The sequence below is a fragment of the Argiope bruennichi genome, chromosome 7 (genome assembly GCF_947563725.1).
Source record: "Argiope bruennichi chromosome 7, qqArgBrue1.1, whole genome shotgun sequence".
In the NCBI taxonomy this organism is placed as follows: domain Eukaryota; kingdom Metazoa; phylum Arthropoda; class Arachnida; order Araneae; family Araneidae; genus Argiope; species Argiope bruennichi.
The window spans coordinates 4326658-4343088 of record NC_079157.1 but is presented as its reverse complement, the minus strand read 5'-3'; the positions used below and the strand labels follow the sequence as shown (position 1 = coordinate 4343088).

Sequence of the window (16431 nt, the reverse complement as noted above, 5' to 3'; positions counted from 1 at the left end):
TTCCATCGGAGCGACGGGAAAGCGAAACCAGAATAGTAAAACAGATGATGAGGAAAATGCAAGAAAGAAAAATCAAGAGAAAGAAAAATCCTCATACAGTTAGCAGTGCATCAAACTTAATCCAGAAGAACCCAGCCACCGCCAAATTCAATGGAAATAATTTTTGCCTTTTATATCGTGTAGTGGGAATGCTATCCGAAGCTGGGTCTTTTTACTGCTTCTCCAGTAACCCCAAGTTATGTATCTTTTGATTATTGATTTCTTTTCTGCCTTTTTTTTTTCTTTATTTTTAATATTATAATTTTCATTTTTGCTGTTCATCAAACCATCAACGTGGAAAATAATTAAACAAGATTAAGAACAAGAAAACTTCGTAAACAATTTCAGGGAAATTTACAACTCTGCAGCCCTAACGGATGAACCTCCTTTGCTCATTGTATCTTATTATGATGCAAAATAACCAACTAGGTCTCGGCATTATCATAGATGAAAACAGATTACTAATATCTAAGGCGCAAACTCATTAAGACCTAAAATAAACTCCTCACTTCAGACTCTTAGCTCCCACAAAATGCATCCGAGTGTCTTGTTTCATTGGCCAAAATCATAAATGATTTCCACATCGAAGAGATCACGAAGTGCTTTCTTCAAGAAAAGCTTCCCCATCTAAAAATACTCCACCGTAATCACTCCCCATTCCATAAAGACATGCTTTAGCAGCAGTTTCTCCATCCTTTTATGAAAGTTCGTTTCTCCAAGGCGCCATTTATGACGACAGCCCGGCAGAACCATACGTCATTTCTTGAAAGATCTCGCAGTTCCAAAGACGAGAATCGATTCCAAGCTGGGGTCGATGAAAACGGGAGACAGACAACACGGCGAAAGAAAACTAAAAGCCAGAAGAGAGTTCCTCAACAATGGGTCGAAGCGAATCAAAAAGCAAACTTAATAAATGGAGATGCAACGAGAGAAGATGGATCTCGAGTTCATGACATCGGATTCTGGAAGCGCCATTTTGGCGATGGAACATAGCATTAGGGAAGAATGAGGCGTGGAAGCTTTATATCATTACTGTCCAGTAGAAATCAGTTTCAAAGAGTTGAAAACATTTTCTTTCGAGGCCATTTACTCAAAATGTCGCCATTTGGACATAAAATGCAACATCGCAGAAAGGTTACAGCAACAATTCGATGCCTATTTCGATTAGTTTATGGTGGCGACTTACATCCTCTTGACTTCATGACGGCATCACAGCAGCAGAAAGTAATTACAAAATAATCAAAGGGGTTTGGGAATTATTTAAATCCTTTAAAAATATAAATCACACCCTTCAAAACAAATAAAGTAGAAGAAGAAGGAATACATTCTTCTCACTATTTAAAATAATAATTTCACATCCTAAAAGGAACAGGAATGTTATAAAATAATTGCATAATGCTATATAATATTATGAATACTAAGCTAGTTATATTAACGTCCTGTTTTACCGCAACACTAGGGCTATTTTGGGACGGACCTAACTTGAACAGTGGCCATACGACGAGGAAGATGCTTGAGCTGGCTCCCCCTCTCCAAGATTAAGCACCATATCAGCGGAAGGGCATTTGCCCCTGACGGACTTAGCATGCACCAGGTCCAATTACACGACGGTTCTTCAGTGGAATAGTATCTCGAACCAGAAACTCTCCGGCTCCGAAGCCGAGACCTTACCACCATGTCACCGCGTCATTATTATGAATACAAAAGAACACAAAATAGAATACTATACCAAAATATCGTATAAAATGGATGAATACTTCCAAAATTCTAAATTTTCAAAGATATTAAAAAAAATATTAATTTTGACTCCAGATATCAATAAAATTTCAGTTATTACTGCACTTGGCCAACATCACTAAAATTTGAATTATTATTGAACTGGAAAATGCACTAGGGCAATTATTCTTTAAGATGCTGAAACTTATGTTATACAACACAATAACAACGATATTATAAATTTTATGTTTATCTAGGCTATATAAGAAGACAAAAAGCGCATTTGAAAATATGGAAAATGTCTACTTAATTTTGAAAATATTTCAAAAATATCACAAATGGTAAAAACATCACTAATGCACTGAAAATGAGATAAAAAAAGCTATGCATTGTAAATTTTTAAGAGGAAAGAAGAAATTTTTTGAAATCAAAAAGAAAAGTGGATTTTTAAAAGTAAAAGTATTCTTGAAGTCAATAGATACCAACATCTCATATCTATACAATGAAAACTATTTTGTAAATTTTACGTTTGATTAACACTGTTCAATATGAACTTAATAATATCGTGTAATTGATACGTAGTAACATTTAAAACTGGATTTAATTTTCAACAATGCAAAAATGTATGTGTTAATTTCACATCTCATTTTAAATCATCTCACTACACAATGTAAAAAAAAACTAAGCATTAATGCTTATTTCAAATGACACTGTTGTTTAATACTGATATTATAAGCTCTTACAAATGTATTCTGTAAAAGGAAAATACCAAAAGCTTCGAAAAATAATCTATGTTTCACAGTTTTATTTGTTAATTAATTAACGGGAGGGTTTTTTTTTTATTTTTTTTATGGAATGTTGTTGTTTATAACTTAAATCAAACCTAAACAACAGTAAATGGCTTCCAAAAAAATATGTCTCGCACTTTTAAAACTATTTATTTTTTAACGTAACTTTCTAAATTTATTCTAAAATTTTAGTTACGACTGAAATTCTCTCCTTTGATCTTAAATTGCATAGTAAATTAAAAATTAATTTAATTTAAAGGATTATTCAAAATTAGATGTGATAATGCTTCACGTGAATCAAAACTCCTCAAGTGATACTCCGTATCCATAATATATCCCTATGAGTCCAAATATTTTAAATCCAACAGGCTTCCTTCATTTTGCATTGATTATTCAACTAAAAGGGCCAGAAAATCAAACTTATTTGCAATCACCGTGAAAAAAAAAATGTTAGAAGCAATGGAGAGAATAATCGAGAGAATCTACTAGAATGTACGAAGATAAAAAAAACCAGTAATTTAATAAATTAATTTTTACATTTTCAATATTATATAATATTAATCAATATTGTATATAATATGTATATATAATCAATATTGTATCGTATATTGTACAATAATGTACATAATATTATACAATACTGTATAGCATTACACATTATCATGAAAAAATATATTACAATATTATTAAGAACTTATTTACATTCGATCTCTTTATATATTTGATTAAATATTTTGTAATATTACTTTTACAAATTTCACGAAATGATGCGCTGCTTGGGCACGTTAGTAGACAAGCAACGTATAAGATCACCAAGTCAACAAGTAGCACCAAAAGCACATTTTCATTCGTTCGTTAAGTAACGAAGTTTATTCCAATGTCACATGCCCAAAATGGAGACTAATGAGCAGAACACTTTTTTTATGTTTTAAAATATGAGAAAGTTTAATCGCTTGTTTCAGTGCTTTCAGTAATCTGAAAAAAAATAATGTGGATTAGATAAGCGAGATCATCATAATATCCTATGGTGGTTTCACCATTCCAGAAGACAGGTTGTTTACACGAAAGAAAGAGTTTTTAAAAACCAAGCATTTCACAAGTTGTAATAGGCGAAAGTAGGGAATTTTTTTTTCAGGTTCAGATTACAAAAATAAGCATTTCCTACCAGATGTGAAATGAATATTTCACAACCAGCTTTCTGGAAAATTTTATATCACCAATTTCGTCTATAATCGTATTGCATAGAGTAAATTATACTGGAGAATTGTTATTGTAAGTCATCAAATGTATAATAATAATAATAAGATAATAGTTTAATTTTTACGCTTACATTATTTTAGGGTATTTGATGCGATTTAAATGACCCGTAACAAGAATTTTTATTCCTTATTTCGAATGTTCTATAAAAAGAAAATGTAATTATGAAAACGTTTACACACCGTGTATTATATGCTGGCGTAGCCAGAGTAAATGACTCCCGCGGCTTAGGTCTTATTTTTATCCAATTTCACTTATGATATTAAAATTATGCAGTAAATTTTCCTCTCGCTACACCATTGGCAAATGAGTCTTTTGCATCAGAAATGCATGTAACCAAAATTTAAATATTTAAAATAGAATATATTTTGCAAGTCAATCAACCGATTAAAAATCTTGCATGAAAGCCGTCCGACGAATTTCATTATGAGAGAGGCACGTTAAAGCAAAGGGGGGGGATGGAAAGAATAAATATCAAGGACAAATGGAATAACTAAAACACTTTTTTAATTTTTCAATGAAAACTACAGTGTGTGTGAGTGTGAGTGTGAGTGTGAGTGTGAGTGAGTGAGTGAGTGTGTGTGTGTGTGTGTGTGTGTGTGTGTGTGTGTGTGTGTGTGTGTGTGTGTGTGTGTGTGTGAGTGAGTGATTGAGTGAGTGAGTGAGTGAGTAACAGCTTATATTTGTTTTTCATTTCTGTAGAGTTGAAGAATTGCTATGCTTCCTTCAATTTGTTATAGTTTCTGTATCATGTTTCAATTTTTATCATAATTCAAAAAACTAAATGCTTCTGCCAATTATCAAGATATAGTGTTTTTATATTAATTAATTTTATGTATTATTTTTACTTTGAACCTTATATTCAGAATGCGTTACCATTTTGATTTGGATTTTGCCCCCCCTTCTCCTTTTTTTATACATTATTCTTTTTTGCGCCTTGGTATTGCAAGTTTTTTTTTTTATTTGTGTTTTGTCTCGTCATATATTTACTCTGTTATTTTTTTAATATTTTGAAATTTTTGCTAAAAAAGGGGAAATGCAAAGAATGAAAAATGCTCTAAAATTAAATCATTCTTTATTATATTCTCCTTCATAATTTATTCATCCCTACGGAAAACCTGACAGCATTAATATAGTATTCAGAATGTCAAAAGAAAATAACCATACGGATAGGAACATCATTTTTTCTGATCAAGGCAAGAAAACATATTTAATCATGAACTGTGTGATCGATCAATTAATATTGTGGAACTTGACTAATTCAAATGGTATTCTTACCGCTAATTCTTCGGTAATTCAAATTCTTTTTTTTTTCTGGTTCCTATAACTTATTATATACATGAAGCTAAAATATCGTTTCTTATGATTCATTCTAAGTCAAATTCAGAAAATATAATTTTTTTTCCTTATTTCTGAATTATTTTTGATGATTAAAATATTTGTACCTTGAATTTACAGTGAATAATTTTCTGAGATCCGTCATTAACTCAAGGTTTGTACTACGGTGGAATTGATTCAAATAAAAAGGTAATAAATAACTTTATGTCTTTTAAAAAAAATTAATGACCTTAGATGTGAATAGCAATATTTATTTTGAATTTTTATTGCACACTTGTTCTATTCAAAGAGCAAGAAATCTCTTATTTATTAAAAATCTTGATGTATTTAATATTTTTTTTATTTTTAATGCATTATTTTCTTATTACATAATAAATATAAATTTTTATTATCATTTTTAAATTAAAAATTGCCATTTTCTTTTATTTTCATGCCCTGTTTATTTCAATCCGACTTTTTTTTATGTGATTCCTCTCATTTTCAATTAGACATATTAACACACATCTATGAATAAAATATTCTACCAACAATGCATTCAGTTCATATTGAGCATATGAAAAGAAAATGAAAAGTACTTACAATCTGACTCATGTGTGTAAATTCCCATCTTGAGACAAAACAGTTGAAAAATTAATTTTTTCAGATGAAACTACTGGAAGAGGAACGGCAAACGATTTTCAATCTGCGATGGTTCCGTATAAAACCATTTTTAACAGCGTCCAAGATAAGTAGCACGTGAGAAAGTGAGCGTCGGTGTCTTTCTGTAAGATAAAGGAATTCGGCGGCAAAACACAGATGTTAAAACAACCAATTCTAGATCAATTTAGGTAGCGCAAGAACAACACACAAACACGTGAGATAAGATCGACGACGAATAGTTGCTGTCAGCATTCGACTTTTTCCATTATTTTCTGAGCTACTAACTCTCTACGTTTGTATATAACGAATTTCCAACTATTCCATTCGTTTATTTTCGCAATTTCCATTATCTACCTGATATTTCTTTACGTATTGGTTTTTATATCTCAAACAGATGACTTCCTATATCGCATTTTGCAATTAAACAATAGTTCGTTTTAAAATATCCCTTTCTCTATTGATAGAGAAACAGATGATAGATACCGTTTCATAGATAATTGGGAACAGAATGACAAGTTTTGTTTTATTTCGACCTCGAAATGAGTGAATGTGTCCTATTTTGTTACGGAGAATATAACAAAACACAGTCATCGAACAATCCATGTTTTAAGCAGATATGGGTTCTCTTCTCGACTTTTATGTATATTTCATCAATACAACGCGCATTGAGTTTATCTTCGTAGTATGTTGAAGAAAATGGATCATGCATTTTGGGCCTCTGATAGAGACCAAAATTTAATATAAACCTACAATTTTGGCGCTTACCAAGTTTCATTTTTCTTAGTTCTTGTACTTTTCAGTTTTTTTTTTTTCTTTTTTTTTTCTCGTACATGCAGATAGATGAACAAAGTGATAGTCAATCCGTTGATGAATAGGGTCTAAAACTGATAGAAATATATGATTTTGCTCTATAGACAGCATACTAAATTTCATTTGTCTTGCTTGTCACATTTCATCAATACAGAACAGAATTACAAAAATGGTTCTTTCTGTCTCAAGAAATTGTAGCTCTTACAAAAGTTCAGAAAAGCTGAACATCGATTTTTTTCCCCCATCACTCCATTAGCTCCTCTTCAAGTATTCTATATATAAGAAAAAAGAAACATAAATTTTGCACTAAAGCTAAACTAATAATTTTTTTAAAAAAATTGCGTTTCTTTAATAAGTGAGATAAAGGAAGAGAGTGGAAAATAAATACGGTACAATTCGACTTAATACATCCGGTACAATTTGCAAAACCATAACAATAACATGAGAAACACAGCTGCGCATGTCACTTAACTTCATGTTATTTAACTTTGTGATATGACATCATATCTTTCTTTCAAGATGCGCAATAGCATCCGAAATGGAATCGGCTCTGCGCATTTGGCATGCGCCATACGAGCATAAATTGACCCATTTCAAATCGATGTAAGTGCAACATTTTACGCATATAAACATCATTATAAACTGCACCAGAATTCTCTTAAGATTAGGAAAAAGAACTTTTGTTAATCGTGCCAAAGTAAAATTTCGCTTTCTCAGTTTAAACTAAATGGTGAGGTACAAAATTTAAGTCAAGGAGACGATAAAAAAATTAAAATCAGTGTCACCAGAGAAGTAATACAGCCTTGAGTAGATGTAGTCAATTTTGCCTCCACAACATTATTTGAGTTCCATTTTGATTAATTTTTTTAATATTAATTCCATATTATTATTATTATCTTAGTTCCACTTTTGTTTAATATTTTATTTATAAAGTATAAAAATCACTTTATTTTTATAAAAAACCCTAACAAAAAAAAGCAACTGAAATAAAAGGCATGCAAATGCCTTTGTTTATAAGAAATGATGTCACTATTAAAAAAAAGATAAAACAAAGTTTCCTGTAAAACAAAATTATAGTTTTGACATGTTCTATTTAGAATAAAACTTAAACGAAGAATTTTTCAAAAAGAAAAATTCGTCATATCTACACGCAGCTTATTTTTTTATTTAACTCCTTTTGATTTCCCTTATTTATTTCCTTTACTCATTTTTAATATTATTTTATTTTACTTTAAATAAATAAAGAACCAAATAGGACATTTTATTAAAAGTCGGATGTTTTTCTTTAAATCAGTTCATATAAAATCAGAATATAAAAGAATAAATCCGGATTACCTATTTACTTCAGACAAAGCACATAATAAATGAGAAACCTGTTAAACACAGAATTTACAGTATTAACATCACAATGCTGAGCAACTTTGAAAAACGAAATGTTCACGATATTGTTAATCGAAAATAGAATTTGCAGTGTAGAATTGTATTTATTTTAGAATTCCATTCATTTATCAATAAGAAATTGTCAGAAGTTTACTATTGCATAATATTATACAATTTTCGACTTTTAGTAAAAAATTGCTGCAGTTAATTTTTGGAATGGAATTTCGAATTAAAAGAATTATTACGCTGAAGCTAATATTTTTGGGCTAGAATTTTTCTGTACCAACGCTCTTTAAATTTTCAGGCTTTTTAAATAATGGTATATATTGTATAATATTGTTGATACGATATTCCACGGTATTCACAATATTGTCAATAGTTAACATTCCCGAGTATCCGACCTCATGTAGCAGAAGGGCCGGCCGAATAACAAAATATCCGGAGAAACCTGGAGTTCTGTGAACTCATTTCTTTGCCCAACAATAGAATAAGACAAAGTTTTATACCAAAACTCACTGTTACAATAGGTATTTTCTCACTTCTTATTGAGTACGAAGCTTTCCATTTATCTCAATGTGAACACAGCCACAGCCCGATGAATCATAGAAACAGTTGCCGGTAAGATGCCGTAAACTTGGCCGGTAAGATGGCGAATTAAAATAGAAAGCTCTGTACTGGTAGTTTATATATGTTTATATATTGCACTGCAAGTTTCAAGAATTTATTAGATCAAAAATAAGTTAAAGGATATAAACCATATTTTAACATAATTTCTGTAATGCCTAACTTAAATGTAGGAAACATAAACAAAACATTTATTTAGATCGTAGGTAATAATTCTTAAGAAAATCGACTTAAACTGATTTTACTTTTCATTCGATAAATGATTACACAGATATGAAAAGGTAACCCTAACATAAGAGTCAAAACTGACAGTTTTTAGTTTTTGAAAAGTTCTTAATAGATGACAGCTTCTGCATTTTAGCTTTCTCATTTAATTATGATTTTAAAAAAAACTAGGCCGGATAGTACGGAAACCAGATTGTCGAGAACCGGATACTCGGTAGTGTACTGTATTTTCCAAAATATTTTGCAATATTATGGTATTACTGGAGTTGATGCGTGAGACATAAAATTGCACAGAACGGTCTCAAAATAAACATGTTTTTCAACATTTATCTAGCCTATCTCAATGAAATGTTTTGAAAGAGTCACAAAGAACTCTTCCAGCCACAAACATACTTTCCAACAATATTCAGTTCAAGGAAAAAACGGAGAGCAATCCTGAATCATATTTATGAGCACTTCGAATCTGTGGTACAATGATGAATAATCATTTAAAATCAAATAAGTTCCAGTAGCACAACCTGATGCACAATATTATGCGATATCATAAGATAGTAATAAATATTCCACAATATTAAGCGATATTGCGAATATCGACCCATGCCATACAATATCGTATAGTATTTGTATTTTTAAATCTTAAAATAACGCACTGAGCAAACATGTCTTATATCAATGAACTCTATCATAAAAACAATCCAAAATCAAATAGATTTGAGCTGACTAATGACTAACACATAAAATTTCAATTAAAATGTTTCCATATTTCTTTTAAAATCATTATTGTTTAGGTCTTAAAAAGTTACAATGGAATGAGTTGAAACTTAATTCAACTAATAATGGTCATGAAGGAAATGCTGTTTTTGACTAACATTACAAACAATTTCAGTAATTTTCCCGGAAAAATAGAACATAGACATTCACAGGTACGTATCATATACGTGGTATTTAATGATATCATATTACGTGGTATTTAATGGTATCATATACGAAGTATTTAATGGTATCATATACGTGGTATTTAATGGCATCATATTACGTGGTATTTAATGGTATCATATACGTGGTATTTAAGGAAACAAAACTTAACATTAGAAATTCTTAAACGTTTAGCCTGGTTAACTTGTCGTCAAAATAAAATTTTCTCGCTTACAAGCAAACGTAGTTCAGCTTTTCAGAATGTATTTGTTTGATCTATGAGAAAAGGGGTTTTGATGACCCTTTTTTGTGAAACAATTTTGAGAAGAAACATTCTCAGTTAGTTGGATCCTCCAATGCGTAATCCTCTTTGGGGCTGGGACTCCGCAATCCAAGCAGTGATCCTCCTAATTGAGTGGGCGTTCAGGGAGGATTTTAGACATTGATGAAAGAAAACAGTTTGCAAACAGTTATCCCTAAGAACGAAGAGGGTTGTTTTTGACGAAAGTGTCGATAATCACATTTGCACACAGTTATTGAGCACTTCAAAAGCATTCTAGAAGTTGCTGGAAACTAATAAAAGAACCGGCACTATTTACAGCGGAACAAGAAAACGCCTTTTTTTTTCTGACTAAACAAAAAGAAAGAAAATACAAAACCAAAAAGAAATTTCCTCGTATGTTACTGGATCTTCCTCGGATAACGAGGGCTGGGCCATTTTATCAAACGGCCCCAATAGGCAATCTCCCATAGGTGCTCTTTATCCGATAACGCTTAAATGTCTACTAGAATGATTTTATTTTAATTTGAATAAAAAATTTCACCATCTTTAAAATAGCCTAAATTATCAATCGATGAATCTAAGTTTAAAGTTGTTGTTTTTATGTATTTTATCAATAGAACAAAGTGATTTAGAAAATTTAGATCACACAAAAATTATTGATGAATTTGTCACAAATGAATGCAATAAAAATTTTGCATTAAAAAAAATTTACGTTTGCATTGTATAAATATATATAAATTTATACATCATATTATTTAAAAGTATTATATCGTTTAAAATGCGTTTATTTGAATATTTTTATACCTAATAAATTAAATAAGCTTTTTTTATATACCCATGAATAATTTTAAATACATAAAAAGATTTACGAAATGAATGATTGGACATATTTTAAGCATCAAATTAAATAGTCAGTAAATTGTTATGAAACGTGTAGTTGAACTTATTTGACTTGTTAGTAAGGCTTTTGGCATCACGTTTGGGAAAGTTTCTGCTCTTTTCCAAAAAATTCAGAAGTCTGCTTACTATAGACGTCGATGAGTCAGTTACTGTTTTGTTTTCATTGAGTAAAATGTGACACGCGATCATTGACGAGATGAAACTGCTGAATTTGAATGAAAATCTAAATCCATTTGTCGAGTAGCGTTTTGAATTTTTCCCGCACTCGGTGAGTGAGCTAGTTTGAATTATTGTTGTTTATTGAAGACTGGATTGCCTTTGCTTTATCAACTGTAAATATTAATAAAAATCAGCTGAAAATAAATCTTTGCTTGTGACGTTTTAATTAAAATCTTTTCAATTCCCAAATCCGTCAACAACGTAATTATATAATCGTATTAACTAAAGACATAGAAAAAACACATTTTGATAATGTTCTTTGAAATTAATCAAATATACAATCAAGGTTAACAAAAACTACCTAAAAAAACATATTTTAAAAAATACAAATGTTAAGACTTTAATCAAAAAGCAATTGGCTCTCTTTTTCCTCCTTAATTCTTTGATGTCTTAATTATTTTCGTTCAATTGCAAGCTCCAACTGACTCTTTTTGTCTTTAATTATTTTATTTCGTAAGTATTTTTCTTGGGCTGCACGCACTCAAATTCTTAGCTAGAATTCTGATGGAAAGCCGTATTATTCTATTATAAGATGCGCACATTTGTTGAGACAACTCTGCACATGAGTCCAGTGGAGATGAATGACTATTTAGCAAACGTACTTAATCCTGTCTTCGTACAAGTTATTGCACGGCATTCCCAACAGTCTGAATACCGGCAAATGTCGTGTAGATGTTGCAATAATGTTGTTGAGCATTTTGTGCAGATAAGGCTATTGCCCCACATGCACATACTAAAAAAAAAGTAGCATCAAGCAACGATGCTGTATACATCACTAACTTTATGAAATAAAAATAACACGAATTCACTTCACTGCACTGTTCATTCTCGGATTCGGAAACCTTCGGAGCTCTTTCACATGCGTCAGGTGTGTGTGTGTGTGTGTATTTTATCAACTATGAAAAAGAACAAAACAAAAAAAACAGGGTTCAGAGGAAAGATGAAAGGATTTTCACTTGCATACTGTTTAAATCCCCCATTCCTCTACTTCCTTGAAAAGTGTAAAGGCAGGGTAATAATCATTCTTTCAGTTTGTTTTTTAACCTCTTCGCCTTCCGTAACGCGTCTAGCGCGTTCAAGTGAAACTTCTGCAGGGCGGCCGTAACGCGTTTCAAGCGTACTTTTAGAGTTTAAAACTTTTTTTAAATGTTTACTTGTTTGAGTTTTTATTTTTGTTTGTTCTAATGAGGCGAAAAACAGAGAACTGCTGGGGAGATATTTTCGCGGACGGGAGAGGAAGGCGAAAGGGTTAATGTTTTTAGGGTTGAATGTGTATAACTTTTCACATTTAGCACATATTGAACTCAGATTATAAGCAAAAATAGGAGGCTCAATAACCTTAGTAGTACATTCTGTTGTACAATATTATTCATTATTGTTCAATATTACATTATATAATTTAATGTAATACAGTATCATACAATATTGCAAATATTCTGTAATATCATACAATATTGCGAATATTGTGTAATATCATACAAGATTACGAATATTGTGTAATATCATACAATATTGCGAATATTGTGTAATACCATATAATATTACGAATATTGTGTAATATCATACAATATTGCGAATATTGTGTAATACCATACAATATTGCGAATATTGTGTAATATCATACAAGATTACGAATATTGTGTAATATCATACAATATTGCGAATATTGTGTAATACCATATAATATTACGAATATTGTGTAATATCATACAATATTGCGAATATTGTGTAATATCATACAATATTGCGAATATTGTGTAATATCATACAAGATTACGAATATTGTGTAATATCATACAATATTACGAATATTGTGTAATATCATACAATATTGCGAATATTGTGTAATACCATACAATATTACGAATATTGTGTAATATCATACAATATTGCGAATATTGTGTAATATCATACCAGATTACGAATATTGTGTAATATCATACAATATTGCGAATATTGTGTAATATCATACAATATTGCGAATATTGTGTAATATCATACAAGATTACGAATATTGTGTAATATCATACAATATTACGAATATTGTGTAATATCATACAATATTGCGAATATTGTGTAATACCATACAATATTACGAATATTGTGTAATATCATACAATATTGCGAATATTGTGTAATATCATACAAGATTACGAATATTGTGTAATACCATACAATATTGCGAATATTGTGTAATATCATACAATATTACGAATATTGTGTAATATCATACAATATTGCGAATATTGTGTAATACCATATAATATTGCGAATATTGTGTAATATCATACAATATTACGAATATTGTGTAATATCATACAATATTGCGAATATTGTGTAATATCATACAATATTACGAATATTGTGTAATATCATACAAGATTACGAATATTGTGTAATACCATACAATATTGCGAATATTGTGTAATATCATACAATATTACGAATATTGTGTAATATCATACAATATTGCGAATATTGTGTAATACCATATAATATTGCGAATATTGTGTAATATCATACAATATTACGAATATTGTGTAATATCATACAATATTGCGAATATTGTGTAATACCATATAATATTGCGAATATTGTGTAATATCATACAAGATTACGAATATTGTGTAATATCATACAATATTGCGAATATTGTGTAATATCATACAATATTACGAATATTGTGTAATATCATACAAGATTACGAATATTGTGTAATACCATACAATATTGCGAATATTGTGTAATATCATACAATATTACGAATATTGTGTAATATCATACAATATTGCGAATATTGTGTAATACCATACAATATTACGAATATTGTGTAATATCATACAATATTGCGAATATTGTGTAATATCATACAATATTGCGACTATTGTGTAATATCATACAATATTGCGAATATTGTGTAATACCATATAATATTGCGAATATTGTGTAATATCATACAATATTACGAATATTGTGTGATATCATACAATATTGCGAATATTGTGTAATATCATACAATATTGCGAATATTGTGTAATATCATACAATATTGTATAATATATGAGTGCTAATAGGGAACTGCTCATCTTTCTGTGTACAATCAGTGAAGTATAATCGTCGAAAAGTACTAGTCTCAAGATCCTAATACAAACAGTGCTTCATATGGTTTTAATTTGAATCTCATAGAGAAAAAACAAATAATCACCAATTCTTCTTGCTTATGAACGATGTTTTTTTTTTTTTTTCGTCATTTTTGTATGAACATTTCGTGAATATTAACTATAGAGAAAACTGCAATCTGGCTGCAAGCTACACTGAAAACTCTTAATGGCCAGCTACCGCGCATCGTTAAAATGAGACCTACTCAGTCATAGGTCGATGTACGAATAGTGATTCCAAAAATGTCTTTTACGGACTCAAGAATGTCTAAAATATGTACATCGATCAACAGAAATCATATTTCTGAATATTGTAATACTTTCTCTGCATTATTCGTGCACGAGTAAGTAATAAAAGTGTTGTTTGAATCTGTTTATTTTATTGCTTTCACAAGTGAAGAAAGACGGTAGTTAACGGCAATTTAAACTAACAATGTGAAACAGGGTATGAACTGGCAAATGGTGTTATACGTATATCTCCATATGATACATCCATAGAAAGAGTTTCCCGAATTTAAATAATTTTCGTTTTAAATGTAGTTTTATTACTTCAAATATCAATTGCAGATATTCAAAAAATAAAACTAAATTCAGTTCAAATACAGGGTTACTGTAAAAAATTGTTTCTGATTGCTCGGAAAAAAAATCTGCTCAGCCGAATATAATCGAACTTTTAATTACTAGCCGCTTGTGGCTCCCAGCTTTTTTGCCAGGTTTAATGTTCGATAAAATTTTAATTAAATAATTTATGTAACTCAGTCTCTAAATAGCTTCTTCAACAAAATATTTTTAAACTTAAGATTTTGATCGTTATTTAACTCATAATATTATGGAAGTCTTATGATCCATTTTGTTCATCGTACTCTCTGATCTGTCAGCTCCTGTAAAATTTGAACTTTAAATTGAAGCGGTATAAATTAAACTTCATTTAATACAAAATACTAATATTATATACAGGGTGGTCAAAAAAAAACTTCCCCTATATATGAAACCCTAGCGGCCTATCCGCTCAACCAATCGAACCAAAATTTCAGACATGGTTGTTTGAAGGTATGCGCTGGAGATTGTGATGATTTTAAACAACGCAGAGCTCACGGTTACGGTTACAGTGAGAGAATTTCGAAATTTTCAATGGCAACACCCACTTTGTCCTTGCGCAAATTGATTAGCGTATTGAAAAACCACAAATGGAATTGGAACGATTAGCGTGTGACGAAAATTAGCGGCGTAAATCATTTACAAAGAAGAGCATTATAAAGGACTAATGACAACACTGAGAGCAGGAGCTTTGACGCACCTTGCATAATTCACAGGGTTAAACAGTAGCAACGAAATGTCATTAGTGGCATTGTATGGATGCAAGATGGGGCTCCTCAACACGTCACCCAATGTGTTCGATCAGTGCTGTAACAACACTTTGGTGATAGAGTCCTCTCTCATAACTTTGAGGTTTCGTGGCCACCGCGATCCCCGACCACACTTCTATGGATTTCTGCTTCTGGGTTTATCTGAAATCTAAGGTGTACACGCTTGGTCCAGGAGATGTGTCAGAATTGCAAGATGTAATAACACGCGTGAAGTTATGCAGATTCCTTCTTTCATGTTACGTTCGACATTGTTGTCCACAATCTTCCGAATGCAATGCGTTGTCACCTGCGAAGGCGAACATGTTGAAAACCTGTAATTATAACTTTCCACTCCAATAAAAGCTTTTTTTTTTTCTTTCCTCTCTGTATTGTCATTAGTCCTTTATAATGCTCTTCTTTGCAAATGCTTTACGCCGGCAATTTTCGTCACACGCTAATCGTTCCAACGTCATTTGTGGTTTTTCAATACACTGATCAATTTGCGCAAGGAAAAAGTGGGTGTTGCCATTCGAAAATTTCAAAATTCTCTCACTATAACCGTAACCTTGAGCTCTGCGTTGTTTAGAATCATCACAATCTCCAGCACATACCTTCAAACAACCATGTCTGAAATTTTGGTTCGATTGGTCGAGCGGATAGGCCGCTAGGGCTTCATATATAGGGGAAGTTTTTTTTTGACCACCCTGTACTAATATTTAATACTACTTTGCTGAAACCAAGAATGTTTTTCAAAAATATGAGTACAGAAAACTGAGTCATTCGGCATTGAAGTC

At 30.9% G+C, this 16431-nt stretch overlaps 1 protein-coding gene across 1 annotated transcript in view; it reads right to left on the bottom strand.

Moving 5' to 3' along the window:
* Positions 1–6058, bottom strand: part of LOC129976061 (uncharacterized) — a 180552-nt gene extending 174494 nt beyond the window's left edge. The window contains exon 1 of the mRNA XM_056089420.1: positions 5718–6058. Coding sequence (XP_055945395.1) covers positions 5718–5745 — 28 coding nt within the window. The 5' untranslated portion in view covers positions 5746–6058. The remainder of the gene's footprint in view (positions 1–5717) is intronic.
* Positions 6059–16431: the final 10373 nt, after the last annotated feature.